The sequence below is a fragment of the Martes martes genome (genome assembly GCF_963455335.1).
Source record: "Martes martes genome assembly, chromosome: 17".
Classification (NCBI taxonomy): domain Eukaryota; kingdom Metazoa; phylum Chordata; class Mammalia; order Carnivora; family Mustelidae; genus Martes; species Martes martes.
The window spans coordinates 27,557,913-27,584,130 of NC_137905.1; the positions used below are offsets into that span (position 1 = coordinate 27,557,913).

The following is a 26,218-nucleotide window of genomic DNA, read 5'->3' on the forward strand; positions in this document are numbered from 1 at the left end:
TAAAAAAAAAAAAAAAAGTTGGATCCACCCCCAGGAAGGCTCATCTGTGGGTGAAAAATATACCAAAGGAGCTTGAGGGATATGGTTTCAGTTTCTGTAGAAACTTTGCCTCCGAGAGACCCCATCTTCTTGATTGGTTCAAATTACCCTCCGTTTTCGATTGCTGCCTTTCAATGGAACCATCTGTTTTACAGCCCATCTGTCGGGGGCTCTGTTGTGGTTGATTATTAGATGTGTTTGCAGCTGGAGGGGTGGGGGGCGGACTTAAATGACAAAAGATAAGTGTCTCCAAGAATGAAAGTGGGAAACAGAAGCAGACTTCTAGCTATTACCACTTTTAGAAAACAGACTTCAGGGGTGCCTGGGTGGCTCAGTGGGTTAAGCCTCTGCCTTTGGCTCAGGTCATGTTCTCAGGGTCCTGGGATCGAGCCCCGCATCGGGGCTTCCCCTTTCTCTCTCTGCCTGCCTCTATGCCTACTTGGGATCTCTTTCTCTCTCTCTGTAAAATTAATAAATAAAATCTTAAAAAAAAAAAAAAAGAAAGGAAGGAAGCAGACTTCAGCCTTCCCTGCAAACTCGGGAGAAGATTAAGATTGGCAAACAAACATGGTGAACAACAGTGGACGTGGATGACTCTGGGGCTTTCCACCACTTGCTCTCCCTTCTTTAGTAACTATACCCAAGAACACTGCAGTTTACTTTGGGGGGACTACCTGTTTCGCATCGTGGGTATTCTTGGAGAAAAATAACCTACCAGGAAGGATTGTTCTAAGGCTTAGTTAATACATGTTAAAGGCTTAGAGCAGAGTCTTGCCCATAGTAGGTGCTCCATAAGCGTTAACTATTCTTATTTCTGGTGAGGCCCATTGCCACAATACTCTAGAATGGAGCAGAGGCTTCCCTGATGCACCAGAACACAACGCTGTATACCTAGCTTCATGGAGGGCATACACCAGGACATGGCAACTGTCTCAAACTTTGCCCAGCTTTGAAGCCCTGTGGGGCAGTGTCAGGAAACTGGGAGCTCTGTGTCCACCAGGGGGCTCTTGGTGAATAAGGACCATTGAGAAGGATCCCACATTGACTTCCTGCCAGGGGACTCTCAAAATGAAGGCTCCAGCCGCACCCCCCCCCCATTATCAACTACACTTGAAGGCAGAGCCTGAATCTCTCAAATAGAATTGGCACCCCCAGCATCTGACCCCGATGGGGGCTGACAGTGCATGCGTGGCATAGTATGGTGGGGCCAGCCCCTGTACGTGGTCTTGGTGGTCAACCACTTCAGTGGTGCTGTAACATTCTTGGAAGGAAACATTTCCTGAAACTGCGGTGTGGCCAAACCTTGTCTTGTCCTGAGAGATACGACTGCTAAATGCTGGCCACCCAGCAGAGCTCAGACTTCAGTGAACCAACGCCAGAGCTCACCTCTGTGAAAACCATGGTGTCTGTGTACCCAGCTGGCTGTAGCCCCTAGCCGATGGCTACTTTAGATGTCTCATTTTAGAGTAAAAGATTAAAAATCATCCCTAAAAAAGTCAAGAAAGAGGGCACTCGGGTAAGAACGAAGCTTTATTTATCCATCTGACTAATATATATATATTTTTTTACTGGAAAAATACATTTGCTTTTTTGGATCATAAGCGTCTTCACAGAACTTTTTGTTTTTACGATGCATTTGATTTTGTATTAGGAGAAATCTGATCTTTAGTTTCAGTCTAGTTAAACTAGAAGATCTGAAAGGGAGAGTTGTTATCCAATATGGTCCAGATTTTTATTTTTAGTTGTTTTTGTAAAGATTTTATTTATTTATTTTAGAGATAGGGAGAGGATGAGCGAGCAGGAGCAGGGGGAGGAGCAGAGGGAAAGGGAGAGAGAATCTCATGCAGACTCCGAGCTGAGTGTGGAGCCCGGCAGGGGGCTTGATCCCATGATCCTGAGATCATGACCTGAGCTGAAATCAAGAGTCAGATGCTTAACCAATTGAGCCACCCAAGTGCCTCTAGTCCTGATTTTTAAAATTGTCAATTTCTTTATGTGTTTTTGTTAAATCTATCCTGGCAAGAAGCAACTTTTCTGGGTTTTTTTCCCCCTGAAATGTATTACTGCAAAGAAAATAAAAATATGTTCATTTCAATGCCAGGCCTTATGCAGAATGAGCACTTAATAAATGTGTCAAATGAATGAAAGAAAGAAAAGAACCTGAGAACAGGAATAACTGCTGTGTTGTGAGCGTGAATGGGCTTGACTCAGCCCATTGGTGCATTTCACCAGCTGGCAACATTTAGGGAGGATCTATCGCCATTTATTTTGGCAAAGAGGGCTCTTTGCTCCCTGCCTTCCACTCAGCAAGCGGGAGCATGGCTGTTTGAGCACCCGGAGCTGCTCCTTCCTGGATTGCTGGATCGGGGCTGCTTTATCTCTAGCTAGCGAATAATCTTAGCACCATACTTTACACCCAGAAGGGTGCATAATTAGAATATATTGAATTAACAGTTTCTCACTTCTCAGGGACAAGGAACACTAAAGAACCCTATTATAATAAAGGGAAAGTTAAGGGAAAGGAACTCCATATGCCAAAAACTTTATTTATGCTGTTTAATTTAATCCTGCCAAGAACCCTTTCAAAGCATCCCATGTTTCAGAGGAGGAAAAGGAGGCTGAGAGGAAGAAGTTGCCCGAGGTCACATAGCTAAGGAACAAAAAAAGGATTGGAACCCAGATTGGTCTAAGGCTGCAGCCCTGGGTCTTGCCATGATACCATTTTCTTTTCAAAACTGATTTTGGGGAATGAGGCTCTGATTTTGGGGAATGAGGCTGTTTAGAGAGGAGTTGAGCAACACACCCCAGAGCAGGGTCTCAGGCGAGGCTAGAGGGCTGATGGGGGGTCATGCCAACTTGGGGACAGCATCTAACAGCAGGCACGTCCTTGCCTCTCCCCAGTCCTGGCCCTGGCACACCCCACTGTGAATGGGGGAGCAGGATTTCACCTTTACCCCCTGAGGTACTTCATTTCCAGGCCTTATTGTACCACTGTGGTTCCCAGGTATTCCCAGGATTAGAATAAGTCAGGGGACCTGAATTCTACCTGTGGCCTGTTTGGGACAGGGGGCAAGACGTCTTGCCTTCTGAATCTCAGCCCCTGTCATGTCTCAGGGGAAGTCAGTAATGCTTATCCAGGTCCAACCCACCTGGCAGGGTGCACTGAGACCACAAGAGGAAACATGTGAAGGTTATAGAAATGCTCCAGAGAAATTGCTTGGTGTCTTTTTTTTTTTTTTTTTGGTCACATCCATTAACCAAAGAATGAAAAGTTGACCTTCCCCCTTTCCCCAACCAGGAAAACAGGCAAGTGTTAGTATTTGATTCAATTGCATAAAATAAACCAAAAATAATAATGATAACAACACCAGCACTTTTTGGCTTGAGCAAGATAAGACATCATTTCTCTTTCACATTAAGAGAAGTCTGAAGAGCGGCCATGCAGATGAGATGGTAGCTCTTGAATCATCAAGCACCCAGGGTCCTTCTACATTCTTGCTCTAGCATCCTTAGCATCCTGCCTCACTGCCCAGAATGGTTGCTTAAGCTCCAGCTCTTATGCTCAGGTTCCAGCCAGCAGGAAGGAGGACAGAAACCTGAAGGAGCACTTCATCCTCTTGAAGAATATATTTCTAAGGGTTTTTTTTTAAGGCTTATTTATTTATTTTAGGTGGGGGAAGGAGTGACAGAGGGAGAGAGAGAGAATTCTCCGGCAGACTCCCCGCTGAGCAAGGAAACAATGTGGGGTTTAATCCCATGACCCTGAGATCGTGACCTGAGCCGAAATCAAGAGTTGGACACTTAACCAGCTGTGCCACCCAAGTGCCCCTCTGAAGTTTTAGATCCACTTCCATTTACTAGTCATTGGACAAAACTTACTTACCTTGGTCACCTCTGGTTGCAAGACAGGCTTGGAAATGTCTTAACTGGAGGCACATGTCCCAGATAATTGAATCCTTATTACTAAAAAGAAGGGGGCATGGATATTGGGGGAAAACCCATTGCCTCTGACCCATCATGTCATAGATACTTAAGTTCTGAGTTCCTCGTGCCATGTGACAGGTGTGTGTGTGTGTGTGTGTGCGCGCGCGCGCGCACTAGGAGGAATGATGCCTGTGAGAAAAATACCCAACAACGCACCATGATTTGGTTAAAAAATGGTCAAGAAGCAATGATTCTTAGAAAACAGGCCCTAATCAAAAGGAACGAGACAACCCATTGGTTATCATCAACCACTAAAATTCTCATGATCCAAAGATACCATTAAGAAAATGAAAAGGCAAGCCCCAGACTTAAGGACATTTTTCCAATACAGATATACAGCAGAGGACACATATCTAGAATACATAAAGAACTTCTGCAAGCTAACAATAAAAAAGATAGCCTTGTTTTTACAAATGGTCAAAAAACTTACATAGGCACTTTATGACATACCAATAAATACATTTAAAAAAAAAAGACAATCTCCTTAGTCATCAGAGACATCTAAATTAAAACCACAACGAGATACTACTTCACACCCACCAGAATGGCTACAATTTCAAAGCCTGACAACACCCAGTGCTGGCAAGAATGGGAAGCAACCGGAACGCTCACATTTGGCTGATGAGGGTAAAAAATGCTACAAGCACTTTGGAAAACAGTTTGGCAGAGTCAATTAAAGGCCCAGCAATCCCACTGCTAGGTTTCTACCCAGGAGAGACGCAAGCATATGTCCACAGGACGCCTTGTACAAGAATGCTCATAGCAGCTCTCTCCATAACAGCCCCGAACTGGAAACAAGGGTCGATCAAGGAACAGACAAGGAAATGGTGGTGCGTGCACACAGTTGAATGGCGCTCAGAAAGAAAAAGGAACCAACCAGGGATACACGCAACAATATGGATGAATTTCAAACACTGGGCTGAGAAAAGAAGCCAGAAGAAGCACATAGCATACGATGCCATCTACTTGAAGCTCATAAGCAGACAAAACCAATATGGGATAGAAATCGGAACAGTGGGGGCACCTGGGTGCTCAGTGGGTTAAAGCCTCTGCCTTCAGCTCAGGTCATGATCTCAGGGTCCTGGGATTGAGCCCCGCATCGGGCTCTCTGCTCAGCGGGGAGCCTGCTTCCCCCTCTCTCTCTGCCTGACTCTCTGCCTACTTGTGATCTCTCTCTCTGTCAAATAAATAAAGTCTTAAAAAAAAAAAAAAAGAAATTGAAACAGTGGGTGGGAGAGGGCAGTGTCTTACAAGGCGGAAGACGGGAACCGCTGCGGGATGGCTATATTCCGTCTTTCTTGACTGAGGTATGGGATACATGGGGGTGTCCATCTGGCCAAACTTAGGTGGCACAGATTTGTGCCTTTTGCTGAATGTGAATGTAATTTTATCTCAAAAACTATGCATGTGTGCGTGCGTGTGTGAATTACCATCCCTGACCTCAGAGATTCTGATTCCTGGGATTCGGGGAATTGACATTTTCTGGCCTAGGAACTGGCCTTGGTATCACTTCCCCACCTGAGGGTATCCTAGTGCAGGTAGACAGGACACATGGGATTGTTGGAACTGGGGAGGGATGGGTGGCTCTGAAGGGAGTGGCTTCCTGAGATCCAAAGGACAACAGGGTGGCAGCAGGACACACTGGGGAAGGGGCCTGGGTCCACTGCACCCAGTGCCTTGGAAGGGGTCCCTTCCGTGGAGGTGGCACAAGCATGCTTGGGACTCTGGTACCTCCTGGTGGGATTTTGGGGGAGCCGACAGGGCTGCATCGTGGCAGCCCATGCTGAGCATGGCTGGGAGAGCATCTCTGTGGCCCAGAGCAGCTGTAACAGATGGGTAGTGGGAGCACAACCCTGCGAGTGGCCTTGAGTAGCTGGCGGCATGGTGACATCAGTGTCCGGGGCTAGCAATCACAGTATTACCTAACATTTATTGAGCACTTTATCACTGTTAGAAGCTTTATATGCATTTATTAATTTCATTATTCCCATTTTATAGATAAGAAAACTGAGACCCCAGAGTGGAGGAGGGAGTCTTGGTAACTTTCCAACTTTCTAAGCTCACACAGTATCTGAGCCCAGATGGTCTGGTTCCAGGGCTCATATCCTTTCCCTCTGTTCTGGTCTTATTCCTGAGTGCCTCCACCCAACACTGGTTCCTGGACATCGCACAAATTGCCGTAGCCAGAAGTAGGGAATGGAGCCTCAAAAAGACGACCGAGAAGAAAAGAAGAAGATGATTTGAGGTGAGACTTCTCAAAGCCATCATGAGTGGGAAGTCACGACACCTGCAGGGCTGCCCACATCTTGTCAATGAGTGAAGCAGGCAGGTGTGAGGCACTAGGGAGTAGTGGGGACAATGGCAAACACACTTTAAAGGGGGCAGCTATGCAGGGATAGTCCCAGGGAAGCCATGCAGGAACACTGGTCCTATGCTCCCAGAGATTTTTAAGGACTTTTAAAGATTTTAATTCTTACAGTCCACTTCTCAATCAAATGAAACGAACGAGTGTAAGATGCAACTCAGGGGTACAGGTCACAATGTCTGCTGCCCTGTCCATCCTGGCTCCTTTACAGCAGGATGGACAGCAGCCCAGTGTCCGTCAGAAGGTCAGGCCTCTGCCTTCTAAGGATGAAGATATTTAATCCCTTAAGAGCCGACCCTAACCTGCATAGCGAACCTGAACTTGGTGAGGCAGCCAGGAGAGCCCCACCCCGGCCTCCTGTGTGTACCTATCTTCCTGACAAATAGTAGCTTCATCCCAGAACCTCACCATCCATCCCTCTCAGAGGCTCCTTTGCCCCCTACAGCCTTTTCCAAAGGCCCATAAATCTGCCAAAGCTTAGGATAATCTTCCCTCTGCCTCCCCCTTGGCCCCCCATCCCCTGCAGCCTCCTGCAGCTCTTTGACTGATTTTCTGGTTTATGTCTTAAATTCCATTTGAGCCATCATGTGGCCCAATCTTTCATCTTGTTCCATATCTAGCTGCAGCCCGAGCTTGGGCGTTTGTGGGTTTTGCAGCCAGAAATGAAAAGACGAGAGATTCATTTCCTGCCTCCCGCCTCTCCCAACCCCAAATCTTCCAGTTTAATCCAAGAGCTCTGAAGATTTGCTTTAACCTCACAGATGCTTCTTATGAAACCTTACTCATCAAAAGGTGTCAGCAAGGGTCTTGGGAGGCAGGCGGTGGGTGTTAGGGCGTTCCACACCCCCTCATAGGCTGTCACCTTCCCCTGCCTGACCCTGTGACCTCTGCCTCCCCCTAAGATGCCTGGCAGGTTACATCCCACTCCCTGGGCAGCCAGGGTCTGACAGATGTGGGGGAACAAAAGCTCACCTCCCTGCCCACAGCAGGACAAATCAGTGGTATCCGAGTTTTACTCCAGAGCGGGTGGGAAAGGTCAGGCTATGCTAGAGGGTCCCTGACTCAACAGACTTGCTTAGCCCTTTCCTTCCCTGTTCTGCTTCCCTCTGTCCTTCAAGAAGTCATGTACACAGAATCCTTGCCTCTAGCTCTGCCTCTGAGAAATCTGTGGGCAGAAGAAGATTAGTGCTAGGCTAAGCAGGGAGAGGAGCAATACCCAAAAACAGAATGGCAAAACATTCCGGTATTCTATACCTAAATGTGAGACTTAAAAAAAAAAAAAGATTTTATTTATTTATTTGTTGGAGAGAGAGAGCACAAGCAGGTGGTAGGGACAGAGGGAGAGGGAGAAGCAGTCTCCCCACTGAGCAGGGAGCCTGATATGGGGCTTGATCCCAGGACCCCAGGATCATGACATAAGCCCAAGTCAGATGCTTAACCGACAGAGCCACCCAGGTGCCCCTAAATGTGAGATATTTAAATCTTATTATCATGGTGAAAAAATAAAGTCTTAATTTTCTAACAATAAGAAAAAGATTTAATAAATGACAGCACATGCTTACAATGCATATTAAGCCATTATTAACAGTTCTGTACAAAGTACGGCAAAATGTTGACATTTATTGAAGCTGGGGGTGGGGGGTGGGTACTTGGAGGTTAATTTTACCATCCTCTCTACTTTTGTATATGTTTGCAATTTTCCATAATGGCTATAAAAAGACAGATGAAGAAAGTGCTTCAAATATTCAATGATACGTTGGAAATTATTCACACTATATAGTTAAGTGAAACATTTTAAATATGGGCATTTAAAATTTTTCTTCAATTAAGAAATTGAAATGCACATACCCAATGACCCAGCAAGTCTTCTTCTTCTTCTTTTTTTTTTTTTTAAGATTTTACTTATTTATTTGACAGAGATAGAGAGAACACAAGCAGGGGGAGTTGCAGAGGGAAAAGCAGGCTCCCCACTGAGCAAGGAGCCCAGAGCAGGATTCCATCCCAGGATCCTGGGATCATGACCTCAGCTGAAGACAGAGGCTTAAACAACTGAGCCACCCAAGCATCCTTCCAGCAAATCCTCTTCTGGGCAGAGAAACGAGCTTGAGAGAGGACATGGGCAAATGGCCTAAGTGTCCACTAACAGAAAAATAGCTTTTTAAACTACTATCGTAATTATTTGAAATATTAGGTAGCAGAAGAAAGAAATTTAGTAGCTGACACATAAAGGCATGTACCCTAAATACTTAGGCACACTGATCTCACTCTATAATGTTTGGACTATAACTAAGCCATTTTATAGATAAAGAATAAAAAAATAAGAGACTCACCCAAAGTTTTTTGGCCCAGGGTTGGTCCCGGGGTTTGAGCCCAGGTGGCAATCAGCCTAACTTCAGAGCCCATGCTCTTGGTCATTATGCTTATTTTACCACTTAAGAATGAGATGGTCCCAGGGGTGCCTGGGTGGCTCAGTCGATAAGCATCTGCCTTTGGCTCAGGTCATGATCCTGAGCGTCCTGAGATCGAGCCCCGTATCAGGCTCCCTGCTCAGCAGGAAGCCTGCTTCTCCCTCTCCCACTCCCACTGCTTGGGTTCCCTCTCTTGCTGTGTCTCTCTCTGTCAAATCAATAAATAAAATCTTAAAAAAAAAAAAGAGATAGTCCCAGAGGTATTAACAAATTTATCAGATCTGACATTTATTTGTAGCGTCCCACATGGCAGGGACTGTTTTTAATAGTTGATATCATCTCATTCACCCTCAAAACAACTCTTTGAGGAAGCAAGATACTAACTACTGAAAGCTTTCTTCCACAAAGGAGGCAGTTGAAGCACAGAGAGGTTAAGGAGTCCACCCAAGCTCACACAGCTAGTAAGTGGTAGAAACAGGATTCAAATGTCTGTAATCAACTTCCAGAGCCTCCACTCTCAACCCTTTGCCCTAAATCATTAAATCATTTAAGCTGCACATCAGTATGAGTGATTCAGTTCATCGCTTCTCGGCCTTTTGGCTAAGATCAAGTGAGTGATTCAGTTCAAACAAGTTTAAGAACGTACAAAATATATTCTCTTTAAGGACATATAGAAGTACACAGAAAAAGTACTCACATGCGAAGTAAAAAAAAAAAAATGCAGCCACAAAGCTGAATTTGCAATATAAAATATATTTCCAACTAAAAATAGGTCTCTACATCTCCACGCACATAGAGATCAGTCTGGAATGACATTTATTACCCTGATGGAGTGGTCATCTCAGAACAGGAGCTGGAGGGAAGGGACCAGGAGTGGGGCTGGCTGTCTAAGGGGACCCGAGGCCTATCTGTAATGCCTTAATTTTGTACAAGAAGAATGTAACAGTGTATTATGCATAATCAAAAATTAATATTGTCAGAAATAGACTACATGCATAGACACTAAAATGTTTGCAAGCACCATCTCTGGGTGTGAAATTTCCTTAGTTCTTTTCTATAATTTACAAATTTTCTACCACTACAAAATACACGACTTCAGCGATCAAGGTGAGGGGAGGGAGAAGGGGAGGAAAAAGAAATGAAAACATCATTCTCACCCATGATACGCTCCCCCTCACCCAGCCCTCTCCTCTTGGGTGCATCCAGTTCATTCTCTCAGGCCCCATCAGGATTTGCTGGTTTCCAGCCTCTCTTTCCCAGAACAGGTTTATGTTCGTCGTTCCCGCCTCACCTGGGACTCCCTGCGAGCCCCCAGGGTCTTCTGACTACCCTCTCACCCCCAGTGCCTCCAAGAATGCATCGTCAGCCCTGGCTTCCTTCTCACTGAGCACATACTATGTGCTGGGCACTGTTCCAGGCACTGGGTTGGCTCACAGTGACATGCCTAGGAGTGACAGACAGCTTGACAGCAGGACTTCGGAGGCGCAGCCAACACTGACTCTAGAATCTCGGGCCCTAGAAGCATCCAGGATTAAACTCCTTTTAGTTAGAACGAGCCCAGCAGTCGCAGTTCATTTCTTGGCACCTGTTCTCCAATGTGGGTGATCTCAAGTCCAGGGCAACTACGCCCCAACTGCCCTGCACTGTCCCCATTCCTTCCTGGATGAAATAAACCCTCAAGGTACCAAGCAGGGGAAGTATAGGTCAGATCTCACCTAAGCCTATGAAACCAAGATGTGAGATTATCATATCACTTCATGGACTATGTAAAAAAGATTGAACATTGTTACCATCATTTTAAGACATCTTGTACAATAACTATATAATGGCTTATAAATTGTTTCCTTCAAATAATGTCCTATTAAAGAGCGAGATCTTTCATTGGCAAGTCTGCCTTGTCTGCCTGATTGCTGCAGTACACACCCTGTCAATAAAGATCTGTGGTCAGCTAGACTTCTATTAGAAGAAGGCCCTGCCCTCTGTTAAGGGGAGACAGACATAGTGTCAAAAAAATATGGGAGATGAGACTACAGGTGATCGATCATAAAGCTGGGCCGGGGGATGGAGTGGGTTTCTGAGGAGGAGGCGATGAGAGAAGACTTGAAGAAGATGGGGTGGGGAGCCGGTCTGACAGAGCATCCCAGGCACAGGCACAGAGGTGCAAAGGCCCTGAGACAGAATATTCATGATGCTCACGAAGAACAGGGCTAGGTGAACGGAGCTGATGGGCTGATGGGAGAGAGTTTCCTAAGGCCTTCTGGGCCCATGTGAAGACATTGACTTTTACTCTAAGAGAAATGCCAGGTCATTAGGAGGTTTGGCACAGGGCAGTGAGGTGTCGAACCAGGTTGAGTCTGGCTGCTGTGTTAAAAACAGACCAAAGTCTCACTCTCTTGAATTCCCTTAGTCTCTTGAAACTTTGCTCTCATTTCTGTTAAATATCATCCACAGTAACAGTGGTGGGACTTGGCTTTTCCCCAAGCCTAAGCCCTGAATAACCATTTTGTCTGGGCCCAGATGGACAGCAGGGAGCAGAGACCTGAAGACCGAGTCTCAGGGATATTCCCCATCCTCGAGGTCAGACAGCAGGGTGAGTCACCAGAGAGACAGCTCTGGCACCGTGACACTGCGGCTTCCAGACCTCCTTGCTGCTCACAGTCACTGGAGGGCCCTACCTGAGACCTACTTAGTTTCTAATTCCAGAGGAATTTGGAAAACACCACTTTAATACAAGACACCCCCTTTTAATGATATCCTCAATACATCTAATTATCTCCAAGTGTACTACAAAATTCTCAAAAAGGTCTTCACAAAATGAATTTGAATGCACACGATCATAAATTATAAACACATTCCAAACAGGGCCTTCAGAAGTAGGAAAAGCAGGGGCAAATTCTATATACCCCCAGTTCAAACCAAGGCCCTATAAAATTGGCAGGTCGCTGCTTATACCATCTCCTGATAACTCCAGACTACTTTCCCAAAGGCCTGTCTCAGCTTAGAACTGCTTTCTAGCATCCGAGGAAAGCGTGTCAAATTGTCTTAACCTTTGGATGTGCTGGTGTTTGACTAGTGAAACTGGACGGGCACTCCCTCCAGGGTGCAGTGAACAAATTTGCCACCAGGTGGCAGCAAACACCCAGTAAGGGAAATCAATCGCCTTTTCAACTATAGGACATTCAGACTTGCAGATTTGAGCAGAATAGCTGGGATCTCTGACACTGGGAGGAAGAACACTTAGAATTCTGGGTAACCATAGCTACATTATGTTGTTATTTTTTTAAAATGTATCCAGCTTTCAACCTGCCTGAGATCCAGATCTTCATTCGAAGAAAGTGCTTCCTCGGTAAATGAATCAATGAATGAAACCGTTCTCAGCTGGGGGGTTATTTTGGCCTCCAGGGGATGTTTGGAAATATCTGGAAATATTCTGGGTTGTCACAACTACTACTGTGTCTCGTAGGTCACGGCCACGGATGCCGCTAAACACCCTCCAATACATAGGACAGCCCCCACCTCGAGAGTCAAAATGTCAGTGGAGCCCAGGATGACATGCCCCAGATTAAACCCCAAACAACAGAGTTCTGCCCCTAAGGAGGTGAGACTGGGGCTCCTAGGTCTCTCCTCTCTATAGCCAGGCCCCTAAGTCTGGCAGGGAGCAGTCACTCCATAATTCTACAGCACTGAATTGTGTGAGAACATGGGAAAACAGATCTTATCATCCTCAAGGAACTGACAGTCTGTGGAGGGTGAAATTTCAGATGCCTACATGGCCAGAGCGGTAATACAAGTGGACCAGAAGACAAGAAAATGGGGTCGGGCTGTGGAGGCTTGGGAATGTGTCTCTCAAGGGGCTCGCCTCGGCCATGCAGCAAAATGGCCTCAATGTTGCCGGACCTTCCTCCTTGGGGAATGAAAAGGGGTGACATTTGGGCCAGTCCTTGAAGGATGAGCAGAACTGAGGTAGTTGATAGGGGAATGGGCTGGAGTTAGCATTCCAAATAGGGATACACCAACCAGGAGCTGCAAATTGGCTACATCTGGTCCTCTGACTTCTGTTTGGGCCACACTATTTTTCTCCTCTCTCTCTCTCTCTCTTTTTTTTTCTTAAAGATTTAATTAATTTATTTTTATTTGTTTTTTTAAAAGATTTTATTTATGTATTTGACAGACAGAGATCACAAGTAGGCAGAGAGGCAGGCAGAGAGAGAGGGGGAAGCAGGCCCCCCACTGAGCAGAGATCCCGATGTGGGGCTTGATCCCAGGGATCTGGGATCACAACCTGAGCAGAAGGCAGAGAGGCTTTAACCCACTGAGCCACCCAGGCGCCTCTCCTCTCTCTCTCTTTTATCCCAATTTGTCTTTACTGTAGGAAAATATACATGATATAGAATTAACCATTTTAACCATTTTTAAAAAGATTTTATTTGAGAGAGAGAGCATGCACAAGTGGGGGGAGGGGGACAAAGGGAGAAGGAGACTCCTCGCTGAGCAGGGAGCCTGACACAGGGCTCTATCCTAGGACCCTGGGGATTTGGGGCTGTATCCCAGGATCCTGGGATCAGGACCTGAGCCTAAGGCAGACACTTAACTGACTTTGCCACCCAGGCGCCCCCATTTTAGCCGTTTTTAAATATGCAATGCAGTGGCATCGAGAATATTCACAATGCTGGGCATCCATCTTCTCAAACAGAAATGTGTTTATCACCAAACAATAACTGTCCATCCCCCTCTTCCTCTAACCACCCTCTATTCTGTTTTATGTCTCTTTGAGGTTGCCTATTCAAGGTACTTCATGTAAGTAGAATCCTATAATATTAGTCTATTTGTGTCTGGCTATTTTAGTTAGCATAATGTTCTTGAGTTTCCATACAATTTTTTAAAAACCTGGATATTTTACATAAAAAGCTCAATTTCCGATTTGTCCTGAAAATCTGCAAGGTCTGACCACACTGAACCCACATTCCGCCAGACAAGGGGCTGGAGCCAAGCCGTGACTGCCCTTTAGAGAGATGCTCTGAAGACACCATCAGGCCAAGAGTTGGGAGCCTCTTAAGTTTTTATCCACCTTGTGACCTCGTGTATGCCTCAGTTTTATTTCACAAATAATCATTTTTAATTGCAAAAGAAATGCATAAACTCATAACTTCTCAAAAAAAAAAATCAGAACCCTGGAGGTATGTCTAAGGGCTCTTTGTTCTTTCAAAGCATCAGGTGAGCATTCTCATTTGTTACTGTTAAACTTTAAAACCCATGCTAATCTGGTGGAAAGCCACACATCTGTAGCATTATACTATCTGCCACTTACTGGGCACCTCCTACGTGCTGGGCATCGTTATTTACCCTTCAAAGTCCCATTTGTTGGATGAATAAGCTGAGGCTCGGAGAAGCTAAATATCTCGTCCAACATCACCTACATGATAAGTGGCATAAACCAGAGTAAAACCCAGGGTTGACTTCGTCCATGCACTTCCCACGTCATCGGTGAGTGGTCACAGCAAAACCAGGACATTGTGGGAGAGTAAGTATCTGCTGATGTGAGCCATCACAGGATGACTTACTCTGCAATCGGCCAGCGGGAGCTTTCTCTGTCAAATGCAGATGCTCTGGCAGAAGGAAAACCACCATGAACACTTTGGCCAAGAAGTTTCCATTTAACTCTGTCTCTGCACACCTTTGAGAACAGACACCAGGTGGGGAAGCCAGAGGTCCCAGGAGCAGAACCTACTAACTTGAAGTCAGGCCCTCGAAAGGGGGCAAATCCAAAATAGGATACTGATCCCCCAATGCCTGGTCCCTTGTGCATCCCTCTTGGTCTAGCTTATCTGCACCTTCCAGACTGGAACTGTGGCTCAGGGTCTAGAATGAGCCATTCAAAGACTCTGTGACGAGCATCAAAGAGCCCAGCTCAGTCTGGCTTCAGCGAGAGCACAAGCACGTATTGGCTCACCAAACAGAAAATCCAGGAAACTCTTCTGTATCCCAAGGACTGTGGGTGTTCCAGCAAAGACGTCAGGACTCCCTCCAGGGTTGGCCCTGTTCTCCTCTGTCCGCTTCATACTCAGATGGGTTTTCTTCCTGCGGTGGACCCCGCAGCTTAGCAATCCCAGCAGAAACAGAGCATCCTTGGCCCCAGAGTTGGAGCAAATGTCTCAGAATCCACTCTGATTGACCTGAATTGGGTCATGTGACCATCCCCGGACTCTTAACTCTGATTGGCCAGGAGCGGGTCATGCCCATCCCCAATGCCAGGCAAGGCCACTATGCATTGGGAGATGAGGGTCCCAGTATCAGAAGGTGCATGTTGCAACTTTCTTTGTTCATTAAAATAACACGAGTGATTTCTTTGGTGAAGATTCTTTTCCCTCAATTTTTTATGCTCCTCATAATGGAGCGGTTATGCATTTTAGGTTTGATCTGCATTGTCAACATTAACTGTATCACTTTTTAAACTAGACAATTGACAAATAATCAATCAAGCCTTGGTTTTCAGTGTTTGCTAATTTAGGTGCTATAAACACTACCCAAATTTCTAGCCACCCACATGAGGTCACTGAACCCAGAGTTGGGAAGAGAGGCACAGTAATATACCATTGCACAGTGTTTTCACCAATCAGATACAACAGACATAATTGATTCCAATACTATAGACCAAGGGTCAGTCAGTTATGGTCAGTGAGTCAAATTGAGCCAAAACTTGTCTTTCAGTGGCCTGCGAATGATTCTGCATTTTTAAAAAGGATTTTATTTATTTATTTGACGAGGAGATCGCAAGTAGGCAGAGAGAGGCGGTGGGGGGGGAAGCAGGCTTCCTGCCGAGCAGAGACCCCAACGTGGGGCTCTATCCCAAGACCCCGAGATCATGACCGGAGCCCAAGGCAGAGGTTCAACCCACTGAGCCACCCAGGTGCCCCTGATTCTGCATTTTTTTAAAAGATTTTTTATTTACTTATTTGAGAGAGAGACAGTGAGAGAGAGCATGAGTGAGGAGAAGGTCAGAGGGAGAAGCAGATTCCCCATGGAGCTGGGAGCCCAATGCGGGACTCGATCCCAGGACTCTGGGATCATGACCTGAGCCGAAGGCAGTCGTCCAACCAACTGAGCCACCCAGGCGTCCCCCTGATAAAGGTTGCTTAAAAAAAAAAGGATGAAAAAAAAGGTACACAAGAGAAACCATGGTTGGCTTTCATTTTACTCATTAATGAAAACAAAACAAAACAATGAACCTGCCTTCATATTGGAACTGTATTTACTCATCAACTGCAAGCGGTCCTACGACGGCAGATACAAGTGTTCAGCAAAAATCAGTGATAAAGTGTTCTGTGAAAATCAACAGACTATATGGACAATACGGAGTATGATAAAGAGTATTGCATATTTTGTTATTTTTTTCAAAATTGTGTGCTACATAATCTTTATATCATTACAATTTATAATAAATGTATGTATTCATGTGTATGAATACAAACCAGCCCCCCCGACCCCCCGGCCGGAGAACTGGAATGCATTTCTCCCCACCCTGAGAGAACTGGTCATTAACCAGTCGTTTCCTGAAGTTATGGCATTTAGTGGTGGGAAGGTTTGATATGCTCAAGACGTCTGCTCTCACTTTTTCTCTGCCACGTGAGGACACAGCAAGAAGGAAGCTGTCTGCAAGCCAGGACGCGGGCCCTCCCCAGAACCCAATCAGGCTGCCACCCTGAACTCCAACTTCTGGCCTCCAGAACTGTGAGAAAATACATTTCTGCTGCTTGAGGGTGGAAAAAAAAAATAGGCTTCCCCTAAATTGATCTGTAGATTCAAAGCAGTTCTGATCAGAATCTACAGGAATTTTTCCTTAGAACTATAATAAGGTGATTCTAAAATGAAGAGCAAAGAGCCAGAGATAGCCGGGATATTTCTGAAGAACAGCAGGAGCTTGGAAATAGAGGCATGGGGAGACGTCAGGGCTTATTGTAAGGTTTTAGAAAAGAGAGGTGCCTGGCTGTCTCAGTTGGAAGAGCACGCAACTCTTGATCTCGGGGTTGTGAGTTCGAGCCCCATGTTGGGTGTAGAGATTACTTAATATTTTTTAAAAAAATATTTTTTAAAAAAGAGAGAGCTCAGGGGTGCCTGGGAAGCTCAGTAGGTTAAGCATCTGCCTTCGACTCAGGTCATGATCCCAAGGTCCTGGCTCTCTGCTCAGCAGGGAGCCTGATTCTGCCTCTCCCCCTTTGCCAGCCACTCCCCCTGCTTGTGCTCCTGTCCGAGTGCTTGCTCGCTCTCTCTCTCTCATCCCCCGTCAAATAAATAAATAAATAAAATCTTTTAAAAAAAGAGAGAACAATCTCAGAAAAGAGAGAAGCAATTTCAGAAAGAGATCCATGCATCTACGGAACTTTGGTACTTAACAAAAGTGGCAAGTCAGGTCAGCGGAGAAAAGAAGAAACATGCAATAAAGGACCTGATTACTCACCAGGAAAAAGATGAAATTGGATGCTTGTCTCAACACTATATACAGAAACCCTATTCCAGATGGATGAAGGACTTCAATTTAAAAACAAAACTTCAGAAGATATATTTTAGATATTTTTAGGTATTCAAATATCTTTTAGACTTCACAGTAGCAAAAGATTTCCCAAACGAGCCACAAAAGAACTGATTATATAATAAAATTTGATAAGTTTAACTAAAAGTAAGAATGTTTGCCCATCAAAAGACTCAGACGAAGGATGAATTTCAAGAGTACACAATGAACACCTGTAACATAATAAGAAGGATACAAGTAACCCATGGAAAAATGGGCACAAATGGAAAGTAATGAAGTGATGAAAAAAAAAAAACAAAACAAAAGAAAACCCACAATGATAGGGGTATGTCAAAAGGGTCCAGGAGCCAATTGAAAGAACGATCAGTAGCCAGACTGGAATAATTTTTTAAAGATTTTATTTATTTATTTGATTTGAGATCACAAGTAAGCAGAGAGGCAGGCAAAGAGAGGGGGAAGCAGGCTCTCCACTGAGCAGAGAGCCAGATGCGGGGCTCGATCCCAGGACACCAAGATCATGACCTGAGCCGAAGGCAGAGGCTTAACCCACTGAGCCACCCCAGCACCCCTAGACTGGAATAATTTGAGCAACAAAATAAGTAAAGTGGTACTGGATTATAACCCAAAGTATAAAGTAAATACCCATGAACCCAGGCTGACAAAAATGAATCACTGAACAAGAAAATAAATTGAAAAGACATAAATGTCCTGTGTGGAATTCCAAATAATGTATATAGATACTTGACCTTGAGGAGTGTAACTTCCCATCCCGTGAGTGTGGAAGGGCAAAGTGACTTCCTTTCAAAGAGTGAAGCACAGAGATGGGGGCCAAAAAGAATAACCTTACTGTGGAGACACCTGACAACTGCTGCTTTGGTCTGGGGGTCAAGGTCAACATCGAGAGTGGTAAGTGTAAGGCCACTCGCTGGTTAGATGCAATGCGGTGTCTTCCCTGGAACAGAAAAAGGAACTTAGGGACAAATTAAGGAAATCTGAATAAAGGATGGACTTCACTATTTCCTTTTTAAATGAGCCCAAGATACAGACAGGCATTTTTCAGAAAAAGAAACACATATGGCAACAAACATATGAAGAGATGTTTCACATCAGCAGTGATCAAGAAAATGCAAATTAAAGTCACAGTGAGGTATCATTTTGCACCCATTTCATTGGCAGAAATTTAAAAATCTAGGAGACAATGTGCATCCATAGATAGATTCTCTTATGGGCCTGTGGGTCCTGGTGAGGATTTGGCACACAGATGGAGACCAATGTTGGGTTTTGAGCAGAACACCCCTGTTTGTTGGGCTGACAGACTGCAGGGGCCCAATGCAGACGTAGGGAGACCACGTAGGAGACCAGGGCAAGAACAGATGGCAGCCTGGACCAGCGACCACCTTTATTGACTTTATTTGTGTACTTGACTCTGCCCACACAGCCCTAGAGGGCAAAGGCTGTCTAACTCTTTACTAATCAGTCCTTGCACTGGCCCAGCACAGCGGAAGGACCCAGGAGTGAATAAATGAACAGCTGCACTCATACGGTTTCTTTGCCCCTTAACCTTCTATAGCTCCCTCTTATCTGGGAAATGATCGAACAAGGCTCTTCTTCCCAAGCCTTTTCTTATACTATGCCCTCCTCTGGAGAGGAAAGGGCCCACATTCAGTTGGCCATACTGCAAGGAGAGTCAGGCGTGCCAAGCACCCTGCACGTAAGGGAGCTTGCCTTGGGGATTTATCCTGTTTTTCCATCTGTACCGGGGACCCAGCACCATGTTACCCATAGGGACATGAGGAGCCTCATCGGACTGGTATAAGCTTTGATTCCCTGCCAGGAAAGTAATTTTCCCATGCCTGAGAGTGGCAGGCCCCAAGGGCAGGAAATGCCTACTGCCCAAAGAAAACCTCACCCATGGGTGTGTCTCACAGGCCCAGGCAAGAAGGCAGGTGGGCCAGGATGCTTCGAGGTGGTATCAGGCCCCCAGACTTGTTCTGCCCTCAGAGTCTCAGGACCTGGGGGGTTTGGTGAGGCCAATCTTAGGAACTGTGCTCCTATGATGCCACAGAGGAAGCCTCCTCACCCCACAAACACCTTCCTCACTCTTTAAAAAAATTCTAAATCCAGACTCCTTAGTAGAATTAAGCTAAATGTTATTCACTGGAATGATAAAAAGTTGGGGTAGGGGGGCACATAGGGACCAGGCTTGGAAAGAGGCAGGAATGAAGGAAATGCCATGCATAGGGTTGGGACACAAGATCCACAGGCCTGGTCTCTGGGCCCAAAGAATCAGGTCAGGGTACGTGCCTGTGAGAAATACCCTCAGAACCCATTCTAACCCATGTGTGAGTTCCAAAAGGGGAACATCTGATTGCTTGGGGATCCTGGAGGACAAGGGTCTGAACCTCTGGCTTTTTGGACTGGACTCCTGAATCTCCAATCCGTCTTCTCCAGGCCTGGGCAGAGGAGGTTCACCAGAAAGTCAGAAGATCTTCTCTGAAGAACAAGGTCAATCTATAGAAGCCTTCCAGCTGGGGTGACTCTGTATCACTAAATGCCTTCCTGGTGGAGGGTATGGCTTGAGGGGGGGGGTCGGGTAGGACACAGGAAGTATCTTGGAGAGAGTGAGCAGGGTCCCCCAGTTTGTGGCCGAACCCTCACCCTACACAATGGCAGTGATGTGTCAGGCAGGCCAGAGTGGCCGGTGATGGGGCCCCAGATCTGGAATACTCTGGGGTCCAGTCCACCTAGTCTGTTGAGGACACCACCTCAGCCTCCTCCCTTGAAGGTTCAAGAATCCCTGAGCCCGTGCAGGCGAGGGCAGAGGCCTGGGAGAGTCTCTGACTCCGGAAAGGTCCCCACTGCTGGCTGTGAGGCGAGAGCCAGCCAGCTTTTACAGCATAGCTCGACCTCCCTGTCCTGCTCCTCCTGCTCCATCACAGAGTCTGCAGAGGGCGGGAGTAAAGCCGGCATGGAGGGAGGAAGGGGCCAGGGAGGATCTGGGTGTGGTGAAGGAATGAGGGGGTGGGTGGTGAAATCAACTTCATGGCTTTGCCTCCAGGGCAGGAGGTGGTATAAGCATTTAGCCAGCCAGGAGTGGCCTCTGGGATGCTCTGGAAGGGTGGTACAGTGACTACTGTGATGCCAAAGGTGGGGCCAGGTGAGAGTTCCTTCGGGACACCCGTGCAGGATTGTTTCTCCTCCCCATCCTCTCCCAGGGCGGGGCAGACTTGCTCGGCCACACCTGCAAACCAGCATTCTGAGGTACCTCCAGTGCCCCACCATGGGGCTTCTACCATCCTCCTTGACACCTCCCTTCTTCCCTCCAGGTCCTCAAGTTGGATTCAGCCTCGGATCAGCGAGATTCTCCCAGGTCCCAGGGTGCGGCTTGGGCGGATGGTGGCACACCCTATCTGCAGGGTGTGTGCTGGGTATCTTCCCCAATCCACTGTCCACCCTCCCCTCCAGCAGCCAGGTCGAGGGTGCGGACCCAACAGCATGTGGTGGGGGGAGAACAAGAGGTCACCAAAAGTGTTCCCCTGGCTCCCCTGCAAGGCTGGATGCCACCTGAAGCTCACAGCTACTGCTGGGTCATCCTTTCCTCCAGCTGCAGCTGCTCTGTCCAGGGACAGCCCCTTCCTCTGGCTCTGCAGCTGTAGACCTGCTGCTGCCTCCTCTGCTTCACATCTCTGGGTCAGCGGTCTCTGAATTCTTCCAACTCCTTGCTTCCCAACACCCCCACATCCCTCACCCCTCCCAACCCCCCCCCCAAAATCCATTTATTAAAATCTCTCCTGAATGGCTCACAGGTTTCCCACCTCAACTTACTGGCATCTTACCCACAGCATCAATCTGGAGTGTCTGCAGGATCCCACCTCCCACTGGGGAATCCACAAGTGGCCAGATAAGCCTCCTCCCCACCCCCAGCCAGCTAGGGTCTTCAGGTCTGGGACAAGATGCAAAGGGCTTAGTGGACAGTAGAGAATTGAGTTTCAAGAGCTGTGGCCAGTGGCAGTAATAGCAGTGTCCGAGGGTTGCAGAAGCAGTGATGACAGTTGTACCCACTGTGGTGGCCCAGCCAGGCTGCTCCTGGGACTGGCCCTGCTGCTTGCCTCCCCGCAGTACCATGGCTCGTGTTTTCTGGGCCTAGCTCTCCATCCTTCCAATCAGTCCCACAGTTCCTTTGCCTTTCAATGGGTTTTTTTTTTTTTTTTTGGCTTAGGTCATGACCTCAGGGTGGTGAGATCCAGCCCTCCATCGGGCTCCACACTAAGTGGGGAGTCTGCTCAGGCTTCTCTCTCCCTAAAGTAAATAAAAGCTTAGGAAAAAAAAAATAATGTATCTGTAGCTTGGTCAAATCATCCTCAAAGCTACCATTTGGGTGGATTCTTTGTTCCCTTGACACTGACCCAGTTAAAGCGTGAGCTCCAGCTTCCTTTGTTCCTGCCCACCTGCACCTTGTGTCTGATCGGGTCATCCAATACTAAGCATCTGCACTTGTCAGGCCTGTCATACCAGCTTCCTCCTCCTCCCTGGAAGAGTTAACCCCCTACTTGTCCAGTGCTCCAATGAGTTCTGGCCAAAAAGTGGCCATGTGAATGAAAAGGATGAGTGAACAGGGTTCTCTCTCCACGTCCTGATCAGACTGAGTCACACCCTCCACAGCTCAGCAGCAGCACCCTGAAGTGCTAAATGCTCCGATTTCAACAGGGACTTGAAGTTCTCCAGCAAATGGGTTAGATCTTAGTTATTTCTCTTCCCTCTGTGCCCAGCATAATGGTTTACCTACGGTAGGGGTCCTTTAAGTACTCTCTGAACTCAGCATTTATGGGTCACCTACTGAATGTCAGATACCATGCCTGGCCCCCGAGCAAGGGTACTTCCAGAGCCCCTATCTTGAGCAGGGACTATGACAGCCACATTGAACCTCACAACCCTCGGGGTAGAGGCTATGACTGTCCCCCACTTTACAGATGAGAAATAGGCACCAAGAGGCCACACAAGGTACCCAAGTAGCAGAGCTACGGACCTACCCAGGCAGGCTGACCCCAGAGCAGCCACGCAAAAATTGCTTTCCCAGCTCAAGATACTAACTTCTGGAATTCAATGGGCCCGTCTGACGCAGCCACACTGTGAACTCTCTCTCCAACTGATGCTGTTGATGGTCACACCCCACCACCCCTTGGGGACATGGCACTCGGGGCTGAAGCAAGATGCCACTTCACACATGACTTGAAAAATGGATCATAGTGTTTGTCAGGCCAAATGAAAACATGCTGTACCCTTCCACAGAGAGGACTGGCAGCTCCTAGTCTCTAAGGCAGAGCTGTGAAATCTCCAGGCCTGTTTGTGACTGTGGCACCAGGACTTCCAAACCAAGCAGGGCCAACAGCATCCCACACTCCCGCCCGAGAGCCGTTAAGGTTTGGGCCAGGCTCTCCCCGGGAAACAGGGGCGGGGACATCAGCCCAGCCACACTGGATGTTTCTGTATGAGCCCGGCTGCCCTGCCCTTTTAACCTACTTGGTCTCTAAGGGAGGAGGCCTATGACCACCCCCTGCAGTCTTCACAAGGAACAAGTTTCCTCCAGGCTCCCTAGGCCCCCAGTTCAGGCAGTTTTAAGTTGGGGAGCTGGCTTCAAATTCCAACCAGGATGGAAACATTCCCTGGCAGACTCAGTTCACGTCACTAAAAGGCTCCAGGTCGTCAGTGGGATCACACCCCTAAAACCCGAGTTCCCCAGCCCATCTTACACCTAAGAAATTGGAATGGGGGCTGGGAAGGGAAAAACGGGACCATCGTGTGGCACTCTAGACCTCTCCAAGGGATTCACAGAGCAAACTGGTTGCAAGTCAGGCAGGAGGCGGCACGTGGACTCTGCTCTCGTCTCTCAGAGGTTAACTTAGCACATCCCCTCACACACTTGCCCAGATGAGCTAGCCCACCCCTGTCCCCATCCGTCTTTCCAGTTGTTCCGAGACAGGAATGCAGCTGTCTGCATAAGGTCTCCTTACTTGGACTGATCCAACAGCATTCTGTCACAGCCACTGTCATTTTTCTGTTCAGTAATGACGTCTCCCCAACAGTCTGATAGCACTGTTGTTACCCCAACACTGAGAACCTGATGCCTGTGTATACAGTAGACACACCATAGGTGGCTACTGAGCGAATACAGGCAGTGACACAGAGCAGGGACACTTTCGGTGACAGAGAAAACCCTGTCACAGCCAAGCCAAGAAGCGTCAAAAACAAAACAAAAACAAAAACAAAAACAAAACCCAAGAGCTCAAGGAGGTGGACCAGGCCAGACCACAAGAACCTTGAACCCTGCTAACATTACCCCCCCACAAGCCAGTTTCCTTTATAGCCCAATTAGAACCAAGTCCCATCTTCCCATCATATCACCAGACACTTGGAGCCAGAAGAATCTAGATGAATTTACTCTCATTCAAGAGTTCACAGAAACGGGAATGCAGCAACTGGGTCAGGTACCATAACACATAAAAAACTACAGTTTGTACATGTGGTTCTATTTACATCAGGAACTGGCTCCCGGGGATCAGGCACAGCAGCTGCACTTGTCCGATGCCTCCTTGCAGATGCAGCCCTGGGCACACTTGGCACAGCCCGCAGGGCAGCAGGAGCAGCAGCCTGGGGGACAAGACCAGAAGATCAGAGACCCCCCCCCCCACTTCCTAAGAGGACTGGCACCGGCCCTGCCCCCAGCCCAAGACGACCCTGACTTGAGAACGACATACTCTCCCTAGACAACTGGATCCTAGGCAGAGGCAGCCATCTCCCCACCCCCAATCTGATTCCAAGACAGGGCAGACCGCCTAAGACACAGTGACAGGGTGTCCAAAACACAATGCAGGCTGGCCCCTTCCCCTCCGGAACCATGCATTTTGATGGAAGTCCTCAAAATCAGAGAAGGGGAGCCCCCTGCCTTGCAGCTCCGGACTGTCCCCACAGGAGCTGCCCCACATCACACAAACCACACATGGTTACCAAGTTCACGTGCACGAAGTGTTCAGGACGCCAGAAAATTAGAAGGCTGCAGGAGATGGAACACCTGGACCAAACACTACTTGCTGACCTTTCTGAGCCTCAGTCTTCCTGTTCTAGACTGAAATTGGGACTCAACCATCTACATACCCTTTCGGCTCTAATTCTGAATCAAGGGCTCAGAGCAGGGGCTGCTGAAAGGCTGGGTCACTGACCTGTTCCTGCCTGCTGAGCGGGGGTTTCCCCCTCCCCACAACCAGCCCAGCCCCCCATCTCCACGAAAGACCCCACTCCACTCACTCTTCTTGCAGGAGGTGCATTTGCACTCCTTGCATTTGCAGGAGCCAGCGCACGTGCAGGAGCCACCTGCCAGAAAAAGGAGAGAACTGTGAACAGAGGTGATGTGGGAGCCCCAAAAGTAACCCAACGAAGGGTCCCCGAGGCATCCTGCCAGTGCCCAGCCCTGGGAGTTCCCTTCTCGTCCACAGCCTGTTAAAAGAAACTCCACTACTTCCGCTGCTGGTCCGTCCCAGATCTGACTCCACAAGAGGATCCCAAGCTCCAGAATCAACCCATGTAAAGAGAATCCCCACTTACCATCACGTCCTGGTACCCCCGTGGCCAGAACAGCGCACTGAGTCCGAGACCAACATCCCTAACCAACAGGTAACCTCGACATAACCGCTAATACTCTGAACTCTAAACCCAAGGCACGAAGAGAACGAACATACTCTCCAAACAAAAGCTGGCGAGGAACAACCCACAGCAGGTGCTGACTCAAAAAGTGTATTTCAATTCCAACCCCAAACACCGGTTTTTCCAACACCAAGGACACGCCGCGACCGAAGGCTAGAAAGCGTATCCCCTAAGGCTCAGAATACGGGATCCCTTACCGGTAGAGCAAGAGCAGTTACGGTCCATCTCCAATTCCGCCGAACACAGAAGTTCAAAAGAAACTGAGAAAATCCCACCCCTCGGAAATGAAAAGCAAAGTAATTGCCCGGCGCCGCGGGCTGATTTTATAGGCGGAGCGGGTGGCCCGGGCGCAAAGGCCCCGCCCCTGCCCTTGCACCCGCCCCGCCGGGAGCGCGCCTCCCGCCGCGGCCTTGGCCGAGCTGTGCGCACCTGGCGGGGCCGGGCGCACGAGTCCCGGGAGGGCGGTAGGGCTCGCTACGCACCGCGCCGGGGGCACAAGGTGTCTCAGCCTCCCAGCTCGCCCCGGGTCTCCCCGAGGTGGGTAGCCGCCCCTGTTCCCAGGTGTTCCACCGGCGCCTGGGTCCGGACCGCCTTCCCTACCCCCGTACCCCGTGCAGGCATCCCCGGTGTCGCCCTTTCCTGGAGCCCGTGTGCAACCCTGGCCTCTCCCGGTGGGGGGAGGGGTTGTGCAGAGCGACCCGAGAGAGTTGTGTGCAGAGGACAGGCGATGGATGTGACCTTTGTGTCCCTTGACCTTTCTTCCCCGTGTCCCCAGGTAGGGATGGGCTTTCAGGCCATTTTCTGCTGTACACAGTGTGGCGGACCCAGACTGCTGCCTCTCTCCATTCTGCACGCCCAAATGGATATAGGGGCGCGATTGTGCAGGGTCTTCTTGGCATTACAACTAGTGCTCCCCACAGCCTGCTGGGGCACCCCAGTCCCGGCAGTTTCCAGAGGGTGAGGTACCCACAAAGGAGGGATCCATTTAGGTGATAGGAGACCTGGTTTTAAATAAAGAAAAAAAGAAAAAAAAGAAGAAAAAAGTGGTTATTTCCCTTTCAACATTCCAAGAATTACATAGCATTTAGTAACCTCCAATGCCCCCCCTCCCCCGACCCCATCTTGGGCCCTCCGCCATGGCTCTTATAGACAGCAAGACGGTGAGCTCAGGCTTCTGGCTCCCTCCCTTTCCTTCTT

The 26,218-nt window shown here is 48.0% G+C and overlaps 1 protein-coding gene across 1 annotated transcript; it reads right to left on the reverse strand.

Annotated features, from left to right (window-relative positions):
- Positions 1-23,737: 23,737 nt before the first annotated feature.
- Positions 23,738-25,652, reverse strand: LOC308357804 (metallothionein-1-like). The gene is made up of 3 exons (XM_080827607.1): positions 25,219-25,652; positions 24,626-24,691; positions 23,738-23,971 (listed from the first exon to the last, which is right to left on the reverse strand). Exons 1-3 carry the CDS (start codon positions 25,244-25,246, stop codon positions 23,880-23,882), a joined length of 186 nt encoding a protein of 61 aa, XP_080683733.1. The 5' UTR covers positions 25,247-25,652; the 3' UTR covers positions 23,738-23,879.
- Positions 25,653-26,218: the final 566 nt, after the last annotated feature.

Coding starts and splice junctions, on each gene's coding strand:
- LOC308357804 (XM_080827607.1), bottom strand. CDS start 25,246: ATGGACCGTAACTGCTCTTGCTCTACCG. Junction 24,692..25,218: donor TAACTGCTCTTGCTCTACCG/GTAAGGGATCCC, acceptor TTTTTCTGGCAG/GTGGCTCCTGCACGTGCGCT. Junction 23,972..24,625: donor ATGCACCTCCTGCAAGAAGA/GTGAGTGGAGTG, acceptor CTTGTCCCCCAG/GCTGCTGCTCCTGCTGCCCT.